General features: G+C 52.3%; 1 protein-coding gene across 5 annotated transcripts in view; it reads left to right on the forward strand.

Moving 5' to 3' along the window:
- The window catches only part of PML (promyelocytic leukemia), a 40,084-nt gene that overhangs the window by 14,202 nt on the left and 2,919 nt on the right, over nt 1–22,963 (forward strand). For 2 of the 5 annotated variants that reach the window (XM_032865026.1, XM_032865028.1), the window contains exons 3-8: nt 5,214–5,794; nt 7,320–7,390; nt 12,549–12,683; nt 13,078–13,336; nt 14,435–14,487; nt 22,296–22,446. In XM_032865026.1, coding sequence (XP_032720917.1) covers nt 5,214–5,794; nt 7,320–7,390; nt 12,549–12,683; nt 13,078–13,336; nt 14,435–14,487; nt 22,296–22,446 — 1,250 coding nt within the window. Of the gene's footprint in view, nt 1–5,213; nt 5,795–7,319; nt 7,391–12,548; nt 12,684–13,077; nt 13,337–14,434; nt 14,488–15,129; nt 15,843–22,295; nt 22,447–22,963 lie in introns of those variants that run through there. The other 3 variants (XM_032865027.1, XM_032865030.1, XM_032865029.1) reach the window with 3 other exon arrangements.

A 22,963-nucleotide genomic window follows, 5' to 3' on the forward strand; every position in this document is an offset into this window, starting at 1 on the left:
TTCCCATCTTGTGAAATTTAGAATCAGTTGGTGAAGTTTCAAATTCTCATCTGTAATTTGATTCAAATTGCCTTAAACCTTTATTAACTTGAGAAGAATTGTTAATCTTAATATTCAGCCTCTCCAATTGGGACCTTGGGTACATCTCTCTGTTTTTGTTTTTGTTGTTGTTGTTTTAAAGATTTTATTTATTTATTTGACAGAGAGATCACAAGTAGGCGAGAGGGTGAGAGGAAGCAGGATCCCTGCTGAGCAGAGACCCCCCGCCAAATGCGGGGCTCGAACCCAGGACTCTGAGATCATGACCTGAGCCGAAGACAGAGGCTTAACCCACTGAGCTCCCCAGGCGCCCGACATCTTTCTGTTTTTTAGACTTTTCTCTCTCCTCAAAAGGAGTTTTGTCCTTTTTCCCATATGTATATTCTTTGTTAGATTATGTCTACATTTTTTTTAAGCACTTAAAAATTGCTGTTTGTGAAAGAGAAATTTCTTCCATATTTCTCTTTGTTCATACTGCTGGGATAGGATTAAGCAATTTTCTACTCTTCATTCTGGTGTATTCTGGCCACCTTCTGGAGCAACTTCATGTTAATTCTATGCTATTTTTAGTTCATTCTTTTGAGAGCAAATAACTGTCATTTTGCTTTAGAGCTAGTCTTCTCTATGTCTATGGTAAGTTTGGGCTTTTGTCATGGAGCTCCTCGTGGTCACATGCCAACCTCCCCTGCCTTCCACATCCAGGCACACCGTTGGTGCTCCGTGAGTGTTCCTTGAGGGAGAGCGAAGGAACCCTAGGCCAAGGAACTCTGTCCTGGTCCCAGGTGAGAGCCCCTTGATGGCTCACTCCTCTTTATGGTCCACACCTCAGTCTTCTCAGAAGGCTGGGGGCTTTCACACCCAGGGGCCCTGCTGTAGGGCAGCCACCCCACAGGGATGCTTCCAGCCAGTCGGGGAGCGGTGGCCACTTTCCCTAGGGACACCCCATTCAGGACAGATGGGCTCAGGAATAGGGCCCAGCAGAGACTGTGGTCAACCCGGAAGGTCTTGCTCTCCCGCCAGACAGGCTACCCTAGGTGTACCCCTCCCAGGCTTGGAACACTCTTTCTAAGGAAGGGGCTACCTTCAGACTCAGCCCCTCCCATGTGTCCAAAGCCAGAAAGGTGACTGCAGATTTTACTTAGTTCTTCCTATATTTCTACATGCTATATAGTTGCCCATGTTGATTAGTATTCTGTTGTTTCATTTAAAAAATAGGTGACACATTCACAAGGTTCTAAAATGAAAGCAATCACAGGATTTCGTTAAAACAGAAACATATTTTAGTGTAATCTCTACCCCCGACGTAGAGCTCAAAACTCACAACCCTGAGACCAAGAGTCGCACACTCAACGGACAAGTCAGCCAGGTGCCCCAAACATGATACCAATTTAAAAGGCTTGCAGTGAAGTGTCTCACTCCACCTCTCCCCCATCCCATCCATATCACTTTTATTAACTTGTGTGTCCTTCTAAGATGTTTTTATTCAGATACAACCAAATGTGAATGTATTTTTACTTTTCTTCATTCTTACCCAATAGGTGGCATCCTATTTATTTTATTTATTTCTTTTTAAAAGATTACTTATTTATTTATTTCTTAGAAAGAGAGAGAGAGAACATGAACAGGGGGAGGGGCAGAGAGAGAGGGAGCTGCAGACTCCCCTCTCGCCAATTCAGGGCTCAATCCTGGGACCCTGAGATCGTGACCTGACCCAAAGGCAGACTTAACAGACTGAGCCACCCAGGCACCCCAATTTTATTTAAAATATGCATTATAATAATAATAATAAATATTGAGCACTCATTATATGCTAGTCACTAGTCTAATCCTATATATATATACTCATTTAATCTTTCTGTTGCTCCTATTATTATCTGCATTTTGCCATGGAGATTTTTTCATATAAAGAGCTTCCTGGATTTCTTACAGCAGCACAGCATTCCACTGTATGGAATACAATCCTAATTTATGAAACTCATTGCCTACCCTTGTTTCTGTTCTTTGCTCTTACATACTGTGTTGCATTGTACAGATGCTACTTTGTAAATTAGAGATAGAGCTACAGAATAGACGCTTAGGAGAGGGATTGCTGGGTCAGAGGATAAATATGTTCGTGATTTTGATGGCTGTTGCCAAGCTGCCCTCTGCAATTATTTCTTTTCATAATCGCTCAGCATTTCTTGTTAATAGTATCTTGGTGAGTATTAATAGTTCAGTCAATTACAGTCATCACAGCCTTTGTTGAGGACATTTATGTAGCACCTCTCTCATTTGATCGTCTGTGGCACTCCCTTATGAGCTGGGGATTATCCCTGTTTTACAGATAAGAAAACCGAGGTGCAGAGAGGTTAAGTGACTTGCCAAGGGCACAGAGCCCAGGTCAGATCCACGTTTGCCTGGCTCTTTTCTCTGCTTCAGCTGCCACTTAACCCCAGTCCCTTGCCCTGCCTCATGGTAATGGGTATCTGTCACTTACATTAGATTTCCCCAGGCTGGCAGATTGGAATGCCCCCGACCTAGCTGCAGCCCGCATGCTTCCCTCACACTCAGGGCTCTCCAAGAAACCTCTGCTGGCCTGGAATAAGTGTCTTGTGTTTGATCAAGAGGTTCAGGCTCGAGGCCCTGCCTTCTTCTGATCTGGGGAGGCTGGGAGCCAGCAAAGCTGAGGACTGGTTACTGGTGGCAGTTTTTGGAGTCTGGTTGGCCAACAGGACAAGCTGATCTCAGTAACTAAGGCCAGAGTGGCTCCAGCTAAAATCCTTTCTCCTGGCTTCAAGTGGGCTGACTATCACTGCTAATGAGAATAAATCACAGCAAACTTTCTGAGGAAGTGATCAACAATATTTTCCTGGGAACATTTGAAGAGGGGGTGTTGCGGTATGTCAGACCAGGGACTTGAGCCAGACTGCCTGGGGTCTTATATTAGTTTCCTATTGCTGCTGTAACAAATTAGCACACATATAGGAGCTTCACACATTACAGGTTTGTTACTACATACCTCTGGAGGTCAGAAGTCTGAATGGGTCTCATGGAGATAAAATCGAGGGCCACATTCCTTCTGGAGGCTCTTGGGGCCAATCTGTTTTCTTGCCTTTTCCAGCTTCTAGGTGCTGCCTGCTTTCCTTGGCTCATGGCCCCCTTGCATATTCAAAGCCAGCAGGTAGCATCACGAGACCTCTGCTTCCGCGATCACATCTTCTTCCTCACACCTGCCTGCCTCCCCCTTTTTCCTTATAAGTACCCTTGTGATTACATTGGGTCCACCCAGATAATCCAGGATAATCTTCCTATCCTGGATCCTTAACTTAATCACATGGACTAAGTCCTTATCATTATATAAGGTAACATACTCAGGTTCTGGTAATTAGTACATTATTCTGCCTACCACACTTTGCCTCGGGACTCTATCACTGATGAATTGTGTGTCCTTGGGCAAGTTATTGTACCTCTTGTTCAGTGTCCTCATCCTTAAAATGAGTATATAATAATTCCTACTCTGTAGGAGCATTAGGAAAATTAAAAGGGTTGATATTTCTCAAATGCTTATAATAGTGTCTGACACATAGTAAATGCTATGGAAGTATCTGTTAGCTAAACTCTATTAAATAAATAAAAATATGCACACTCTTTGATTTAGCATTCCTATTTCATAGAAACAAGCATCCATGAGTTAGGCCACATAAAGCATTGTCCGTATTGGCAAAAAGAAACAAAAAATGTGCAAATAGGAGATCATTGGGGGTGCCTGGGTGGCTCAGTCAGTTAAGTGTCTGCCTTGGCCTCAGGTCACGAGTCCGGAGTTGGAGAATTGAGCCTGCCTTGGCCTCAGGTCACGAGTCCGGAGTTGGAGAATTGAGCCTGCATTGGCCTCCCTGCTCAGTGGAGAGTCTGCTTCTCCCTCTGCCCCTCACCCCGCTCGTGCTCACTCTTTCTCAAAAATAAATAAAATCTTCAAAAATAAAAAATAAAATAAAAAACAAATAGGAAATCCCTGGAATGTCCATTAACAGGAGAATGACTGATCAGTTGTGATACATACAGAATTTAAAGGAGCTACTAAAGAGAATACATAGGGGCGCCTGGGTGTCTCAGTTGGTTAAGCATCTGCCTTCAGCTCAGGTGGTGATCCCAGGGTCCTGGGATTGAGCCCCACATCAGGCTTTTTCCACAGGAAGGGGCTTGCTCCCCCGCCCCACCTCTGCTAGCGTCTCTGCCCACTTGTGATCTCTCTCTCTCTCTGTCAAGTAAATAAATAAAATCTATTAAAAAAGAGAATATATGTAAGAATACAGTAAGATCTATATTTATTACACCTCCAGGAATGTCCTGAAAAAGGTTAAATTAGAGAAGGAAATTGCAAAGTCATTACTCCTGATCTCATTCACAGCATGATCTTGTTTTTGTTTTGAGGAACAAGCATCAACCCACCAAAATTCTTGTAGATCCTTGAGCCAATTTTTTAACCTCTGAATGTCTAGGTTTCTTCATTTGTGAAATGAGGATAAGGATAATTCTCTCCATGGAAACTCTACCGAGCCTTACATGGGATGAAATGTATCGAGTCCTTAAAATCCTGCAAGCAGCTGCATTGTCTGGCTATTTGCGTAAAGTGGTTTGTGAAGAGTTGTGGAAGGATGCATCCAGATGCTCATCTGGTTGCCTTAGAAGAAAGGAAAAGAAATTCAGAAGTGGTGTGAGAAGATGATTAACATTTTGTGTGTCTGTGTCTTGTTTCACAGATGAAGGCTAGCTGTTGTTGCTTTAGTAACTTTTTTATGTTCTAATGTTTTATTGGTAATTTGGAGGCTAGCTCAACCACAAACTGAGGGGCGCCTAGGTGGTTCAGTCGGTTAAGTCTGCTTTCAGCTCAGGTCATAATCCCAGAGTCCTGGGATGGAACCCCCATGGGGCTCCCCGCCCAGCGAGGAGCCTTGCTTCTCCCTCTCCCTTCCTGCTTGTGCTCTCTCTCTCTCTCTCTCTCAAATCAATAAATCTTAAAAACAACACACACACACACACACACACTGAATCAGGAAGACCACGAACCTAGAAACATACCATGATTTAAAGTTTTGTAATTTTTGAAGAGGTGTTTAATTACAGAAGTTTAAGGCGGGGGAGGGTGGAGAGAGAACAGGAGAGCCCAAAACTAAGCCGGCCTTGTGTATCCGCAGCATCTACTGCCGGGGCTGCTCCAAGCCACTGTGCTGCTCGTGCGCGCTCCTGGATAACATCCACAGCGAGCTCAAGTGCGACATCAGCACTGAGATCCAGCAGCGGCAGGAGGAGCTGGACGCCATGGCGCAGGCGCTGCAGGAGCAGGACCGTGCTTTCGGGGAGGCGCAGGCGCGCATGCGCTCGGCTGTCAGCCAGCTGGACCGCGCGCGCGCAGACACCGAAGAGCTGATCCACACACGCGTGCGCCAGCTAGTGTCACACGTGCTGGCCCAGGAGCAAGCGCTGCTGGAGGGGGTGAGCGCGCAGTACCAGCGCAGCTACGAGGAGATCGCGGGCCAGCTGGGCCACCTGGAAGCTGTGCTGCAGCGCATCCGTTTGGGAGGTTCGCTGGTGCAGAGGATGAAACGTTACGCCTCCGACCAGGAGGTGCTGGACCTTCATGGCTTCCTGCGGGAAGCGCTCGGCCGCCTGCGCCAGGAGGAGCCCCAGAACCTGCAGACCTCTGTGCGCACCGACAGCTTCGACGAATTCAAAGTGCGCCTTCAGGAACTCGTCTCCTGCATCACTCAGGGGACAGGTAAGCACCCGAGCCACCGCGTGACCAGCCCCTTTACCACTTAAGAGCTTCTGCTTTGCTCTTCCTCCCTGGGGGAGAGGGACAGGAAAAGGTCATTTACATGTGACAGGAAAGGAAACTGGTTTTTTTTGGTTTTTGTTTTATTAAGTCTAGGGTTTGCTCACATTGTAGATTCTAGAGTGCGGGATAAGGAAGAGAGTAGGCCCTGACATGGAGTCTGCAGCCTCCCAGAGGGGATGTATTTTACTAATTTGCAAGACCCTTTGGATTAGCTGTGATCTTGTGACCTTCGGAGAAGTTAAGAAAATACAAAGCAGAGAACCAGACCCACTAGAATTTTAGCCCCAAAGAGTAACCACTCTAGGAAGTTCGCTTAAGCCCTCTGTCTAGCAACAGAGAAGTCAACTGGAACGTGAGGTTAGAGCAGAAGGGGGTTGAGGAAACCTCCTGGGGTGGTCGGATGTTTACTAAAACCATGCTTTGGCTCAGTGGAGAAGATACTTTGCCTCCAGCATGGCCAGTCATCTGGACCAGCTGCCCACCTTTGTGGGCCCTGCCTGGTATTGGGCACTTGGGAAGTAGACAGCAGACCAGTTGCTGACCTCGAGAGCTTTCCAGCCCAACCAGGGCACAGATGGGAGCACATCACACAGCTGGAGAACAAGGTAGTGCTCGGCTCTGCGGGCCAGATGCTGGAGTTGTAGCAGCTCTGTGTGAGCTGGTAACGTCAGGGGGGTCTTTCAAGAGACACTAGGGAGAGGGGTGCCCAAAAGGGCCTCCAGGGTGAAGAAGCTTTAAAAGCTCTTTGACAAAACCTCTCAACTGAACTCTGAGCTCTAGATAGACAAACTGGTGTGAGGATGCCCTTTCTGGGAAAGGGGTGAGTAGCAATGGAATCTGAAGGCTTCCGGGCAAGGGCCAGTGATCAGAGATCCCTCACTCACTGCTACCCTCAGAGCTGAGGGAAGTGGTCTTGTAAAAGTATAATCCTAGAGTGCACATGGACTTGTGTGTTCTCCGCCTAGGCAGTGAATGTTACTCTGGACACAGGAAGTGACACCAACAGATTTAAACAGCTTGTCTTCCGTATTGTAACTAGGCAGTGGAGGGGCAAGGAGCTCTTTTCTAAAGCATGAAAAATTTAGATTAGATGTAATAGAAATCAGGCTGTAGATCACAAGAGTATCGTGAAGCTCTCACTGTATGCAGGGAAGTCAGTGAGCAATGATAACCTTAGGATTGTTCACACTTTGCCTTGGTGGTGGCCAGGAGATGGACAGAGGGTGCCCCTGGGGTTTGTACTCTACTGCCCCCCCGCCCCGGCTGGGTTCATGCTCCCTGCAGTCAGGGAGCTGTCCTTCCAAATGACTGCCCCTCCGTGGAGCTCCCCCAGTGCTATGAGAGGCCCTGAAGCATGAGTTTCTAGGAAAACAAGAAGGGATGTTTCCTTGGTCACTGTCCCATCCAAGATGCCTCTCACCAGGGATGTCCCTGACCTGCCTGTAACCTTTTCTGTGTTCTCCAGATGCAACTCTACCCCGGCGAGCCAGCCCAGAGGCTGCCAACCCTCCCAGGGACTCTCTTGACATTGACCTGGTGAGATGGGTTGAGGTGTGAAGGGGAGGCGGTAGGGTCCAGCAGGGCAGTCAGGTTCCCCTCCGGCAGGAGGAAAACTGAGTCTTGTTGTCCCTATGTCTGCAGGCAGTAGAAGAGGGAGAGTGCCCAAGAGGAATAGTGAGTGGCTGGACTGGAGCTTTTGGTGGGAGGGAATATAGGAAGGGACGGCGAACTGACTGGTTCTGGGCTCCTAAATGCACTTGAGGGGTTCGGGAAGGGGTGGACAGGAGGTCAAGAAGGTGGTCACTGGTGGGTGGCTCTGACAGATGTGGTAAATGACCTCTTCCTTACACTGTACCCCATCCCAGACATGTGAGCCTTTTCCTGGAATCACCATAGGGGCCTTTCCTCCTCTTCCCCCACACATGGTTCTTGGAGAAGAGAACAGGGCCTGGAGTCAGACCTCAGTCCCAGCACCTGGGCTTTCACTGGTGTGATTTCAGGACCAGCATAGATGCAAGACCATAATTTCTCAGGATTGGGTGGTGTCCATGCCCCCTCTAATGATGGCATTCCCTCTGCAGCACCCTTGACCTGTGGCTGTCCACACACACACACCTCCACGAACAGGAAGCTCACTAGTTCTTTCTCTTTTTTTTTTTTTTTTTAAAGATTTTATTTATTTATTTGACAGAGATCACAAGTAGGCAGAGAGGCAGGCAGAGAGAGAGGAAGAAGCAGGCTCCCTGCCGAGCAGAGAGCCTGATGCGGGGCTCGATCCCAGGACCCTGGGACCACGACCCGAGCCAAAGGCAGAGGCTTTAACCCACTGAGCCACCCAGGTGCCCCAAGCTCACTAATTCTTGAGGCAGCCACTCCCATCTCTGGACTGCTCTTAGATTGCTTGCCAGGGTGAAACTGCAGTGGCACTCCTCTGGCTTGCCCTCTTGGGTGCTTGTCTTCTTCGGGCTAAGCTTCTAGAGTTCCTCATTAGACCAAGCGGTGTGGTCATCCAGGTTTGTATGTGCCTGCCTGTCAAGGATGTGGGCCCTGGACTGATCAGCCCTCCATGGAAAGCAGATCTTCTGATGGTAGCAGTCAGGTGGTGAGCCTTCCTGGCTTGACCATACATGGTCTTTAGGGGAGAGGATTGCAGGAGACAGAAGCAATCTGGACAGGCTTCCTGGAAGAGGCAGGATTTAGGCTCTGAGAGTTTTGGAGCTAGGAGGGAGCTCTTTTGCACAGGCTGAAGTTAAGGCCCAAAGAGAGGGTGACTTAACTCAGAGCCACATGACATGGCAAGCTAGGGTTAGGACTAGAAGCCCACTCCTAACTGCTTTGGGTATTGCATCCCCATATACATAGCTTGACAAATAAAGAAGGACATTGTATTTTGTTTTTTTGGATAAGTCATACAATCACATGGTCAGAAGGAAAAACAGAATGTGATAAGGAAGTCAACTGTACTCCAGTTTTTAAAATGTCATTGATGTGTACACTTCCAGTTTCTGCATTTCACTGTATATAAATTAGACCTAAAATATTTTTTTGATCCCCAGGCGACAATAATTTGTGGCTCAGTTGAGAACCACTGTTTTGAGGTGGAAAGGATACTCACCTACCATCTCTCCTTACCCCATTCCTCATTTGAGCTCTCCCATTAGTCAGCATTGCAACGATTTAGGCAATGTGAAAAAGACTGTAATTGTGCATAACCTGTATTTCCACATACTACACTACATGTGGCACCTTGCTGCCCCGAACCTGCACATACATGATCTGGATTTAGAAAAAGAAAGAGATACATGATGTCTCACTCCCACCTCATCCCTATTTTCCCACTTCTTATGCCCACATACCTATCTTTATTTATTTCTTACATATCCTTCCAGAATTTCTTTATGTCATTACAAGCAAATATGATCACAGGTCATCGATTTTTCCATTCTTTTTGGGGACAAAGGTAGCATAATACCCTATATTCAGAGTGTTGTGCCCAGGCTTTTTCACCCAAGGAAATATTCTGGAATCTTCTGGAATTCTTACACTATGGTAGGTAGGGAGATTCCTGCTGCTTTTTTGCACATGCACCGTGGCCCGTTGTATGGATGTAGCATCTTCACTTACCAGGTTTCCTGCCAATGCATGTTTAGGTTGCTTGGTATTACAATGCTAGGATGAATAATGTCCCCCAGAAAATCCTCTGAATAATTGTGCAAAGCGCCCCCGGCTCCACGGAGCTCGGTTCTCTTTCCAGGTGCCAGTCGCTGGTTAATGAACAGCTTTTTGCCAGGTCTTTGTCTTTACATTACCTCTCATCATCCTATCCACTACTGCGCAGTTTGAACTTGGAGCATGAGAAGAATGCTCCTTTTTTTGCAAAGCATCTTGCTTTCGCTTTGGTAGCTGGCTGGAGGAGGGGACACGCAGGCCAGTGGAGCTGGGGGAGAGGAACAGGTTTCACACTGTGAGCCCAAGGGACCAGTGGAGCAGCTCCAACAAGGCTGGGAGGCAGGCGTGGTTAGGCAGTCTCAGGAGAAAGGTCCACCAGCTGTGCCGGGAGAAAGGCCACTCTTGGGCCAAAGCCCCTGCCTTAGGAGGCAGGAGCTGGGCTTTCGGCGTCAGACCTTGATCCCTCTTGAAATGGTTGGTTTACTTTCACTAGGGTCATGCGCCCATACCGAGGCGATGAGAAGAATAGCAGTAGGCTTGACTAGGACTGGCTCTTTCTATAATGACGTTAAAATGCTTTCATGAAAAAAAAAAAAAATATTTTAAAGCTGTAAAACAACTGTAAGTCAGTCATCATGATTTTTTGTCTTTAGTGAGCCCTCCTGTGTGTCCTGCTTCATGAACCTGGGACTGGGGGTGTCATGGGTGGGACAGAGGCAGAGAGAGGAACCCAGGCCCACCTGTGGGGAGTCCATAGCCCACATTGAGGTAGTCTTTGACCTACCAGGGACTTGTAAATCCAGACATAAAAGGACCTTTTCAACTTAAAAAAAAATTTCTTCATGGTGATAAAATACACATAACATAAAATTTATCTAGCAGTGGAATTGCTGGATCATATGGTAATTCTATTTTTAATGTTTTGAGGAGTCACTCTGCAATTTCCCACAGTTGACTACGCCATGCTATGGCCCCACTGACAGTGGTCTCCATTTTCTCTACATCTCAACCCCAGTTTTCAATAATAGCCATCCACATTGGGTGTGGTGGTTTCGATTTTTGACCACTACCCATTGTAAAGAAATATATTTTGAATCTAGTCTTTATGCACATGCATAACTGTAGCTGAAATGGAAGTTTTGCAGGATAAATTACACCTGTTACATGAGTCATGCTTGAATTGCTTTCATGATCTGCTAATGGGTCACAGACTGTAGTTTGAAAACCACTGGCGTGGAGCACTTGGCAGAGACTGTATACTTTCCTAGAGGCCCAGGAGCTCCACTGTTCTCCCCGCTCCCTCCCAGCTCCACTCTGCTCAGAACCAGAGAGACAACCTTCCTTCCTTTCTGCACAGATGTCGAAGAAAAGAAACCCAGGAGGGAAGGAGGGGAAAAGGAAGTCAGTCCGTTATAGCAAATGATGTGGAAGCCCACATCCCACATCAAAGTGCTCAATACCGAGAGGAGCCCCTCCTAGGGGGTTCTCGTCCCAGTACAGGGGGGGCCCCATTGTGCTGGGCTTCCCCTGCCTGCCCCTAGCACAGGTTCCCCTGTGTGGGTGGGCCTGACCCCTCTTCTACCACGCCGGAGGGACGGAGCTTGTCCCTGTGAGGGAAAGATACCCCTGGCCTCCTCATCCCACAGCCCGGCGCCTGCTTTCTCCAGTGCGTCTGGGCTCGGGGAAGCACCCCCCCTCCAGCTGTTTTCAGAAACATGAGATTCCAACCCTGGTCCAGGACTTTGGGAAACAAGTCACTTCACCTCTCATGCCTCTGATGCTTCTCTATAGATTGGCAATAATCAAGGATGGTCCCTATTTCTTTTTTTTAACTATAATTTTTTTTTCTGTTAAATTTATAGAGGAAAATGCCCCATTTGAGCCATCTTAGGGGGTACAGTTTAGGGACAGTTAGTATGCTTACAATCTTATACAACCTCCCCACCCACCTAGTTCCCAAATATTCCCATTATCCAGAAAGGGGACCTCATCCCCATGCTGTGGCTGCTCCCCATCTCCCCCACCTCCACCCCGGCATCCCACCTGCTCTCTGTCCCTATGCGGTCAGCCCTTGCAGATAGTCATATGAATGGACCCCTACAACGTGTCCTCTGTTGGGGCTGGCTTCTTTTCATTTCACGTGGCGTACAAGGTTCATCCAGGTTGCAAATACAGAGCTTTGTTCCTTTTTACGTCCAAATAATGCTCCACTGAGTGGCAGTCCCACGTTTGTATATCCACTCAGCGGTTGATAGACACCTTTTGACTGCTGTGAATTCTGGTGTGCCAGGTTTCCATCGGAACATCTGTTCCCTGCCCTTCGGGCCTCTGCCTAGGAGTCGCGTTGTTGGGTCATATGGAAATTCTGTGTTTAAGGACCTGCCCCATTCCTCCTTCCTTTCGGCTTGGGTGTAGGAGACGCTTCACACAGCTCCCGGCACAGCATAGCTCTGAAAGCAGTCTTTACCATCAGTGTCATTGGTGACACTAAGTGTCAGCTGCTCCTCCAAGCACAGCAGAGTTCATCTGCATGTTCCCATGAGGCAGATGTTACCGGTGACAGAGGTTACTGGTATTCCCATTCTGTAGAGGGGGACCGAGCCCTGAGTTTTCAGTGATGGGTCCAAGGTATATAGTTGCTGTTCTGACCCAGGTGGCGTTAAGGCTCAGGGGCAGAGTGCAGGTCACAGGGAAGTGCCCTGGAAGGGTCTCCTCACCATTCTAACTTTGCACCTATAGAGGAGTGGTTTCCATCAGGAGCAAGCACTGTGTGGGGAGCTGTTGTTGAGTAAGCCTTAAGGCACTGTTGGTCCGTACAGTCTCGGGAGGGGACTTAGGAAGTCAGGAATTGAAGTGACCCTGAATGCCAGCACCTCAAGGTCAGGAAGAGGGGAAGTCATGGAGGGCGTGAGGAGGACTCCTGGTCCCCAGGGGGCCCTGGGGATTGGGTCATCCCAGGCGTAGGTTCTTGGCCCAGGGCTCACCACCTGCTCATTAACATCTCTCTTGTTTCTGGACCTCACAGCCAGAGGAGGTGCAGAGGGCTCTGGCACAGGACTCAGAGCTGGCAGAGACCCAGACTATGACTTTGGTCCAGCCGGTGCCCGGGGTGCACCCAGTGCCGGTTCACGCCTACTCCATCAAAGACTCCTGCAGAGAGGTAAGGGTCTCTCCACCGCCCCCCTCCATCCCTGGAGGCCCAGATCCCACCAGGCAGGCAGGGTGGTGGCAGGTGTGGAGGGGGGCGGTGTTGAGAATCCAGGCCTTAATCAACACCTACTCTGTTACTCAGTTCTCTCCCTCGTCCGGGCCACGCTGCCAGGAAGCTCCCCTGTAAGCACGAGCCACTCCAGGGCAGGCAGAGTCCATGTTCAGCAGCCAGCCAGTGTGCCTGGTGGCCCAGGGGGCGTCCTGTGTGGAGAGAGACGCGATCTGCATAGCAGGAGAGCAAAGGGGAAGGGCCACAGGCCCCTGCCTCCCAGGTCTGCATCTCCGCCCACCCCCCAGCACCCCTCAAAGCTGCTAACCTGGCCCTGTGACTCCCCACTGCATAGGAGGTCTGCAGCACAGTCCCGCCCCAGAAGAGGAAGTCCTGCCAGACTGAGTGCCCCAGAAAGGCCATCAAGATGGAGTCTGAGGAGGAGAGGGAGACGCGGTTGGCCCGGAGCTCCCCGGAGCAGCCCAGGCCCAGCACCTCCAAGGCAGTCTCGCCGCCCCACCTAGATGGGCCCTCCAGCCCCGAAGGCCCCACTGCGGGAAGCAAGGGCTTTTTACCCAACAACAACCATGCAGCCGGGGACACCGCTGAGGCAGGTAGGGAGATAGCTGGGCAGAAGGGGCTGCGGCCTGCGAGCTCTCCTCCGGGGGCGGGATGGGAACCTTCTTCTACATCCTCACCCCTCCCAGGGAGCCCAGTGCCGGTGCCCGGGGTGCACGGAGCCCATGGAGACCGCTGTACCGCACTCCTCGCCAGCCCACCCCCTGCATCCCCTGTGTGTCGGGCTCTCAGCTGCCACCAGGTGGGGCAGGGAAAGCGCGCGGTTTGCCTGGGGGGTGAGAATGGTGCAGTTCACCAGGTGACTTGCTGGGATTCCAGTGTGAGGAGCATGAAGGGCTCTGTAGCTCCCTCCCCCAACATACCCTTGCAGTGCTCAGCACTGCGCCCCCACCCAAGGCGGGTCTCCCCAGGAAGTGTGTATTGGACCCTAGCACGGGCCCAGAGAGACCTGGGGGGAAAGTCCACACCTACCACTTCCCAAATTTGTCTGCAGAGGTCACCTGCATGAAGGACCTCATTTGTCCGGGATGTCTCTTACGGACACTGCCAGATAGGGAGTCCTCAGGCATGAGCTCAGGTTAACTAATGGAATTCTGGAATGGTCAAGACCGTTCTTCCGAGATCTGCTTCACCCAGAGGCCCCCTTTGTTTTCATTCTAGGTCCTAGACTGAGCCCTGATTCTGCTTGCACACTGAGCCCTGACCAATATTCCTTGCTCACAATGCTATTGGTAATCAAAAGATTTTGATTAACCAAATAAAGTATCTTTTAATTCCAACACCTCAGCTCAGGAGGCTGAGGCTCGGAACAAACTAATGTGTTTCTTTAGGAGGGCAGGAGGTTCTAAACCAGGGGCTGTTTGCCAAGCAGCCTGTACAGGGAGCAGATTCCGAATTCAGGGCCGATAGCTGAGTTAAGTACTCACAGGGCACAGTGGGCAGTGACGGAAAGCCCTTTCGATTGAATATATCTGTACCGGCATGCTTGGTAGATGTTCCCATCCACCCCCTTGTAGGGAACACATGGCCTACCTCCCCCACTGGCCCATAGGGAGTCCCATGGAGCACACCCGGGCCCCACCCACTGGGCCTCCTGGCAAGGCCTTAATACTATCCCCTCTACCCGGTTTCAGAGGAACGAGTCGTGGTGATCAGCAGCTCGGAAGACTCAGATGCTGAAAACTCGGTGAGTGGTCCAGAAGTTCGGCCCTGGACTCCTGCCTCCCCCCATTCTATGTCCCAGGGGACACAGCCACAGCAGGTGACTCTCAGACTTGCCCTGCGCTTGAGGAGTCCTCCAGCGAGGCAGTGAGTCCTGAGCTGTCCTGAGGACAGACTCCAGATGCCAGCTTCGGTCCTGGACCACCCCAGCCCTCCTTCCCTCCCTACGGGGGCAGGAGCCCTCACTGACCATCCGTCCTCTGAGACGCTGCTAGTGTGCTTCCTTTCAGAGCCCTGTCTCGCTTCTGGACTAGCTAATGCCTTTGTCTGGAGCTTCCTTCCGTGTTCTCTAACCTCTAAGTCCTCAACGAGGAGGGTGGCCAAGAGCCCATACCCCAGTTAACCCGCAGCCAGTGAGGGTCAGTGCAGGGCCATGAGGGCATGGGGAGCACCGTGTGGGACCCAAATAGGCGAGTTTGCACTCCATAAGCAAGAACGTTAAAGCCGTCCCCCATTGGAACATATACCTTTGTGGGTTGCGACTGTTCCGTCCCTGAGGTTGGTTAATGGAGGCTGGGGCAGAGGGGATGTGAACAGAGTGAAAGGTTGGACTGGGTGGCCCCTGAGGTCCCTTCCAGCCCTCAGTCTGAGGTTCTGTATTGGAAAGTGCACGGAGCCCACGGAGACCGCTGTACCGCATTCCTCGCCAGCCCACCGCTTGCCAAGGGCACAAGGAGCTTACCGCCTCTACCGGGCCTCCCGTCTGCCACCGGGCGCATGCCGCCCCCCAGCTTGGTCTTCCCACCGTCCCGCCGAGCAAGCTGCAGTCTCTGAGGCCGAGTTTCCCCATCAGCTTGCTAGTCACCAGGAGGACGCTGCCATCTGCCACCGCCGTGGGACTAGCTTCCTGCCACGTAGAGCACAAAGAACCACCCGTCTTCATCGTATCTTCCGCTTGCCCCTCAAAGTGTACTGTAAACCCGGGTGGACTTATCCTCCCCCTGAGGTCCAGGCCACCACCCCTGCCACCACGGGGCCTCCCAGCCATCCTGCCAGTGCCCAGGAGGGTCCCTTCCGTCTCCAGAGGGCCATGGGCCAGCGCAGCCGTCGCCGGGCTCGAGGAGCAGTGCGCTCTGTTGGCTGCTCCCTCCGGGGCTCCCCTGTCGCCCAGTGGCTCAACAACTTTTTTGCCCTTCCTCTCTCCTCCGTGGCTGCCCAGCTTGACACCTCTGTCAGCGGGGAGAATGGAGGGAGGCAGAGTCCCCCAGACTCTTAGGGCAGGAATCTCCCCTAGGGATGCTGACCCAGCCCCCTGGAGAACCCTGTAGCCCGGGTTCCACTGGAGGTCTCTGCCATTGCATTCCCACTCCTTTGCTCTCCGGAGAGGCTCCCCCACCAGCCCGGCCCCCCTCAGACAGGCCTCTGAGAGCCCTGAGCACTCTGTCCTCTATAGCTGCCAGCCGCCATGCAGTCACTCCTGGCACCGTGCAGCCACAGCGGCCCCTGCTCCACCCCGCAGCCCGGCCCGGCCCACGCACCCAAGGCCCTGTGCACTGCAGGCGTCCTGTGTATTGTAGTCAGGGAGCAGACCCAGGAAGGAAAGGCTGTGTGGACTCAGCAGGGAGACGTCAGCCCTCTTCCCCGGAAGGGGCACAACTGAGATTTGGGTCACCGCTCCTCCTATTCCTGTACCTCTTTTCCCAAAACTAGGAAGCATCTGTCGCCCTTTGTACCTCCCACTGTCCATCCCACCACCCCAAGGCTTTCCACGGGGCCTCTGCCAGGACCTGAACCCATGAGGGCAGGGACTGCGTCGATCCCAGGACCCAGCAGATACAGCTGCTCAATAAATATGTGTTGAAAGATTGCCCTTGCAAACCCTTCTTCCATGACCATCACATTCCCCGGGGGACTTAGCTCTTCTCTTGCCGATGGCTTTATGTCTTCCTGGCACTGCAACTGGTTCTTTGGTGGGGTGACCACGTCCCCCCCCTTCTCCCACCCCCTGTGAGTTTCAGCGTGGTGGGTCAACACCTTCTGTGCCCCCTGGGCTGTGTTGGTCCCACCATCTGGAAAGGTCCCCTGTGCTTTGAGGTTCCAGGTCTTGAGGGAGGAACGCCCCTTTCCCCAGATCATTTCACGCCTCCTCCTGCCTCCCCCCACATAGGGAAGCCTCCAGCCCTTACCTCCTAGGGGTCCTCTCTTGAGCCAGGGCCAGCCTTCTTTCTGGATGACTTCAACAGCCAGTACCCCGGCCTCTCTGGGGTCTTCACCCCACCCACTGCAGCCCTCAGCCCCATGGCCACCCCCTGCACCTCACTGTACCCAGAACTGGCCCACAGGGACTCCGACCACAGCATCTTGTCTCTCGAGCTCTCAGGTACTTCGGGAACCCCTGCCCTCTCCACCCCGGTTCCCACAGCTCTGGCGGCTGCTCCTTGTCCTCCTTCCTCTCAGGCCTCTGTTCTTTTCCATGTTGTTCTTCCAGTGACAGCCCCTCTTCTCTTCCTAGTGTGTCCTTTCCTGTGGTCTTGGCCATGCCCGCGGCTGCTGATGCCAGGCACCCTCGCTGCTAGACTAGGACAGATAGCCCGTGGCCCTGCAATGTCTGCACTTGGTTGCCCCATAGAGCCGTCACACTCGTCCGTGTGCTCGTCTCAGCCCACCACACTGCCAGCCCGGCTACATGAGCGGAGGCCCCTCTCAATCGTTCCTCAGCGCCCGTCCGTTTTTCAGTATTAACCTTTCCATAGTCTACGTTCCTCTGAACCCTGGGCATTTCTTTCTATCCCGGAAACACCCCCCCCCACACACACACACACACAAAAACAGAACAGACCCGGGGCAGAGGTAGAAGCCTGGGAAGGAAACTCTGAGAAAGGATGGCAATGCCAGTGCTCGCCAGACTTCGCGAGAGTTGGGTGCAGGCATCGAAACCAGCAGTCTTGGGCGGGCGTCAGTCCGGCCTCAGCTGTCCGCAGGGAGGCGCTATCTGATGTCTGCAGTTATTCAAGAAAGGAGGGGGAGGCTCATTTTAGGTCGTGAAGAGTTAAAATAATTAGAAGCAGCCACTCACTTTTGGAGACCAGCTGTGGAGTGGGGGGAGGGCCCGAGGACCACTGCTTCTGTGTTGGTATTCTTGGGACAGCACTTTTTTTGTTCTTTTTTTTTAAGATTTTGTTAGAAAGCACAAGCAGGGGGAGCAGCAGATAGAAGGAGAGAGAGAAGCAGACTCCCCGCTGAGCAAGGAACCTGATGTGGGACTCGATCCCAGGACCCTGGGATCATGACCTGAGCCGAAGGCAAACACTTAACCGACTGAGCTACCGAGGTGTCCCTAGACAGCATGTTTTCTAAATTGACCATCACGAGTCCCAAACTTTGTAAAACCATATATTTAAAAAGAAAACCAATGAGGCCCCCTTCGTGCACGGCTCACCTACCTCCTGTGCCCCCTTCCAGTCCCTGGTGCTCCTAGTGTACCCGCAGCAAGTTGGTTGGGGAACAGGGCATCCTTCGCCAGGTGCTCCAGGCTCCTGAATACCCCCGAACTCCTGCTCTATGGCCTTCATCCCACCTGCCACGTGGGAAAGTTGGTCTACAAGGACAGCACATTTTCAAGCGTATGAGGTGCCTAAGGGCACCCACCACAGGCTGCTGCTGTGTCAGTTGCTGGAATCTAGCGGGCGAAGCTAGATGCAGGCCCAGCTGGGCGGGCAAAGCTCAGGGAGATACTGCTTGTGCTAGAAGAGCCATCTGGGAGCTAGAAGAGGTGGTGGAGAGGCCAGGTCAGGCCTGATGGCAGACGACTGAACACAAGGGGGGTTCACAGTGCCTCTGCCGTGATCCCCAGGTTAGGGTCCGAGGCAGGAAAAAATAGAATGCTCCCACCCACTCTTCTGACAGGTGACTGGCCCCAGTGTCCAGCAGGAGCAGGACCAAGTGGAAGCAGGAGGGGGTGGTCCGTGACTGACGTGGCAGTGGTGCCCAGCAGTAGAAGGGAGGCCTTTGGGGGACAGCCGATCCATGGGGATGGAGTGGGAGGGCAGCAGGGGCCACAGGCTAGCGGACAGGATGACCCAGCTCACAGCTACATGGGAGATATTTTGGGGCTTCCACACTTTGCAAGAGCTAGGGCTTTGTGTCTGCATGAGAGAGCAATATACATGTCTTGCCAAACTGACCCCACCTGTCGCTGAAGCTTGGGTGCTGAGAAAGTTCCTCAGGAGCTTGGAGACTCTTGATAAGAATGAATGGCAGGTACAGTCTAGACAACCTCAGGTGGCCGGAAGCTAAGAGTCTGGCTCCTGTCGGAGTGGCTGCTGACCCGGCGTGGAGTGAATCAGGAGGGCAGTAGTTCTGAGCCCTGGGTGCACACTGGAGTCTTTGGGCCAGGAATGGGGGGCTAGGGGGTGGTAGCGGCTGTTACCAATGACAGATTCCTGGGTCCCACCCCCATGGACTGTAACTGAACTGGTCTAGCAACCCGAGATCACTAATGCACGGCCAGAAAGGGGAGAACCCCAGAATTGGGGATTCGATCGCACATCTGTGATTCACGTATGTGTTAGCCTTGAACCGAAGTGACCCGTACATCCTGGGATATGATGCGGCAGGGGAGAGGGGGACGCGGGGTCTTCCCCAGAGAAACCTCCTACACTGGTGGAAAGTGATGAAAATGTCAAGCCGGCGTTTCCTGCGGGTATGCTTGGTGCAGCTGGGAGGCCTGCTGTGTGGATTTGGAATGCAGTTGTCACGCTGAGTTGATATGTGGTGGAGACCAGTGAACTGTAGCTCATGAGCCAGACTGCTTGTGTCTCCTAGTTCCAGGTGTATCCTGAAAACCTCGTGGGCTCCCCATGGCTCCGTCTGAGCGCCATTCTGCAGTCAAAGAAACACAGTCCATTAACCGAGTATAATGAAGAAATAAAACCTAGCATGTCCTTGCACTGCAAGGGGCTTTGATTCCCAGCCCAGCAGCGCATCCTCAAGCCCTCTTCCTCTTTTCTTCGGCTCCCCTCTTGCCCACTCCCTAGTTCCTTGGAACTTCTTCCTTCTCGCTTTCCAGGCTGTGCACGTGAGCTCTCATCTTCCCTGCTCCGTTTCCCATTCCACCATTCCTTTTCCCTTCCCGGCAGATCTCAAGCCTTTTCCAACAAAGCCTCTTCTGGATTGTGTCTGGCTCTCTGCTACTATGATCTCTCTCTCCCTCTATGCTCCCCACCCGCACAACTCAGTTACCCGGACTGTGGACGGAAGCCCAGCAGTGGTGCTCCCCTAGTGAGCAGGAGGGGGGCAGGAGGACGTCTACACCAGAGCCTCTCTTGCTGATTGTCCTTCTGTTAAACCTGGGTTTCTAGAAACGCCTTTTGCAAGCGCGCCGGTACCTCCTGGCCATGTTGCTGGGATTTAAGGCAGGGAAAGGGCTTGAGTGAATGGGCCGGCTGGAGTTCAGTAGAAGGCATTCTGGTGAGATCATTCCTGTGTCCCAGCTGCACTTGGCAAGAGTCCCCAAGGGTGAGGAAGAACTTGAAGAAGAGGCTGGGCTGGAAGTTCCAGCCTTCCCGCCGTTGACCGGCTCAGCAGAAGGGGAGCGTCCCTTCTTTAAGGGAGCCAGACGAAAGATATTGCACCACTGTAAGAGAAAAAATGACCCCAGGACAATGGGAGGCCTTAAGAATGAGATTCTAATGGCCATCATAAATAACTCTGGTATGAAGTTGGATTTAGCCCAAAGACAGCTCTGCTGCTCTCCAGGGGAGCTCAAATCTTGGAAGAGGATTATCCGAAAAGGTGACTATGGCTCTAAGACCTGAGAAGTCATTCCAGAAAGAAGGAGACAGGTGGAGGCACTCAGGGCCACTGTGCAGGCTTTTGCAATTACGTTGGGAGCAAAAAGAGGAAGGAAGAAGAGAAAGCTTGGTGTGCCATGTCGGTGGGTGGCAGAGACGACTCAGGAAAAGAGACAGCTCTTCAGCACTGGGGAGGACACAGCAAGAGGAGTCCAGCTCTTTCCACCAGCCCAAGGGCAAGAGCAAGGTCTGGAAGGCTGAAGATTAAAAAAACACCTGGATTTTTCCCTCGGGGGAGCAAGGCTCACCAGCCAGCAACTTGGAGGAGGACACCTATAGAGGGCTCCTTATAGGGAAGAAAGGGAGCTGGGACCAGGAGTCAGAAGACTCAGAGGCGAGGCAAGGCTTGCAGAAGAAACCTTTGCTGCATGGTGGAATCAGGGATATGGGTGTGCCAGGCGTTTGACGAAGACTTTAATCAGGACCTTATGTGTAGAATCCCCTCACTGCCAGGCTTCTGTAAGCAAGCCCGGCTCTAGACAGATGCATAGTAAAGATCTCTTTCAATCAGTGACCGGGAGGTAGTTGGTGAGCCTGGGGGTAGGGCTATGAAAAGCAAAAAGAGTAAGAATCAGGCACTCCTAGGAAAATCCCACACATCGTACCCGTGTTTAGTAATGACTTTGCTCTTGGCTGAAGTTTTGTTAAAACGTTTCACCTGGAGAGGAAGAGGGCCTAAACCCGTGCTTATTCTCTCCCGAGCCAGGGGCATTAGCCGGAAGCCGGAGTTTGTTCTTGGAGGCTTCAGGTAGCCCCAGAGGAGGCCAACATCATCACCCTGCCAGAGGTGGTCCAGAAGTAGGAAGGACCTGAGGTCTGCTCTAGACTCTGTCCCAGTAGTACCCCAGCCCTGTGACACCTGGCATCGGCCGTGTCCTTTCCTCCTGGGCTCTGGCTAACATCCCCAAGTGGCATTCCCAGGAAGTTCTGAGCGGGCAAAGACACCTTCTGGGTGAGGCAGCCGGCAGGCGATGAGCTGTCCACTTTAGGGAGAGGCTCTCCCACCCTCCAGCCGCAGCCCCTTGGGAGCCCCACAGACTTGGAGCCCTTCTCCCACCCGAGGCCTTTCGAACCTTGTTGGCCTGGGTGCTGGAGAGAACAGGGCCTTGGGTGCTCAGGCTAGAGGAGCCCTGGGCCTGAGACTTCCCGGAGCAGCTGACTCCTGGATACTAAATGACAAAGGGCCTTCAGGCCCTGAGACTTCTCTCTCCATGGCTCTCGCTTCCCGGCTCTGCGTGTCATTCCTGAGGCTGAGCAGCCCTCCTCTCCCACTTTGTGCAGGATGCTAGGGCCCAGGCTGGCCATGGGGATGAGAGCCAGGCTCCTGGCTCCTTCCAGAGAAACTTCTGAGGTTTGAGACGAGCCCCCTTCCTCCTGTCCCAAGTTCATGGTGTTTCTTCTGAGTGTTCAGAGAGAAGGGAGCAGCAGACCCCTCCAGCCCCAACCACCACAGCAGCGGTCCCTTCTCTGAGCTTCGATGCCCAGCACCATGCACCCATGGGCACACTCACTCACATATGCTCACGTTCCCACACACTTGTCAGCGCTGGTTCACAAATTCACACGTGATACACACATTTGACATTTGCATTTCTTCCCATACTCATGCTCTCACACACACACACATGCATACACACACACTCGCCTGTGTGATCTCAACCTCTCACTCCTACTCACTACTGCATGGTTCACCCGTGGCCCTCACACGCACACACACACGCATCCGTTCATGTGCACACGTCCCCCTGCACACACACTCAGACACATGCCTTCCCCTTCCCAATATCCTGCTGTTCCCATGTGCGCACAGATGCCCCCAGCCATACCAGCTAGCTCATGTCCCCACACTCACACTGCGCGTGCACATGCACGCGCGCGCACACACACACACACACACACTTGCTCACAGGCATGTGCTCATGCGGCCAACATGCGCCCTCGCCCTCCGGCCCCCTAACCTGTTGGTTTTTCTGTGTTGCAGTCCTCCCGAGAGCTGGATGACAGCAGCAGCAGGTCCAGTGACCTCCAGCTGGAGGGCTCCAGCTCTCTCAGGGTCCTGAACGAGAGCCTCGCCGACCCCCGAGCAGAAGACAGGCCCCTGGTTTTCTTTGACCTCAAGATTGACAGTGAAAGTGGGTTCTCCATTGGCCCCTCGCACCCTTTTCTAGCTTAGTCTCCAAGTCCTCTAGATAAGTGCAGGCAGAGCTATGTCCTGGGCCCGGGAGAGCCCAGAGCTCTGGCCAGTGACCATGGCCCGAGAGCAGGCAGGGCGCTGCATTTCCCCGGGACTCTGGCTGTCCCACTTGGCTGATGGAATAAAGACCTCTGTCTCGACCAACGCCTGAAAGCCTGAGGCAGGTGCCTCCGTGAGCTCGCTGACCAGCGCTTCTCTTAGAGAACCCTGGCAACGCCCCTCTAAACAGAAACAACACCATGTGGGAAGTACCATGATGAGGCCAGCAATCCACGCAAGGCCTTGGGCCATGGCTGCAGAATTCTGAGTACAGAGCCCGGTCCACAGGTGGGCCGCACCGGGAGGCTGACAGCCAAGCTCACGGGGAAAGATGACCCCTTCTCCCGGAAGCCCATCAGCTCCCCACGGTGCTTCCCTGCAGTGCCCTTTGCTGACCCCATGGGGCCAGCCCGCTC

This window comes from Lontra canadensis, unplaced genomic scaffold (genome assembly GCF_010015895.1).
Source record: "Lontra canadensis isolate GAN:19392208 unplaced genomic scaffold, GSC_riverotter_1.0 scaffold28, whole genome shotgun sequence".
NCBI lineage: Eukaryota > Metazoa > Chordata > Mammalia > Carnivora > Mustelidae > Lontra > Lontra canadensis.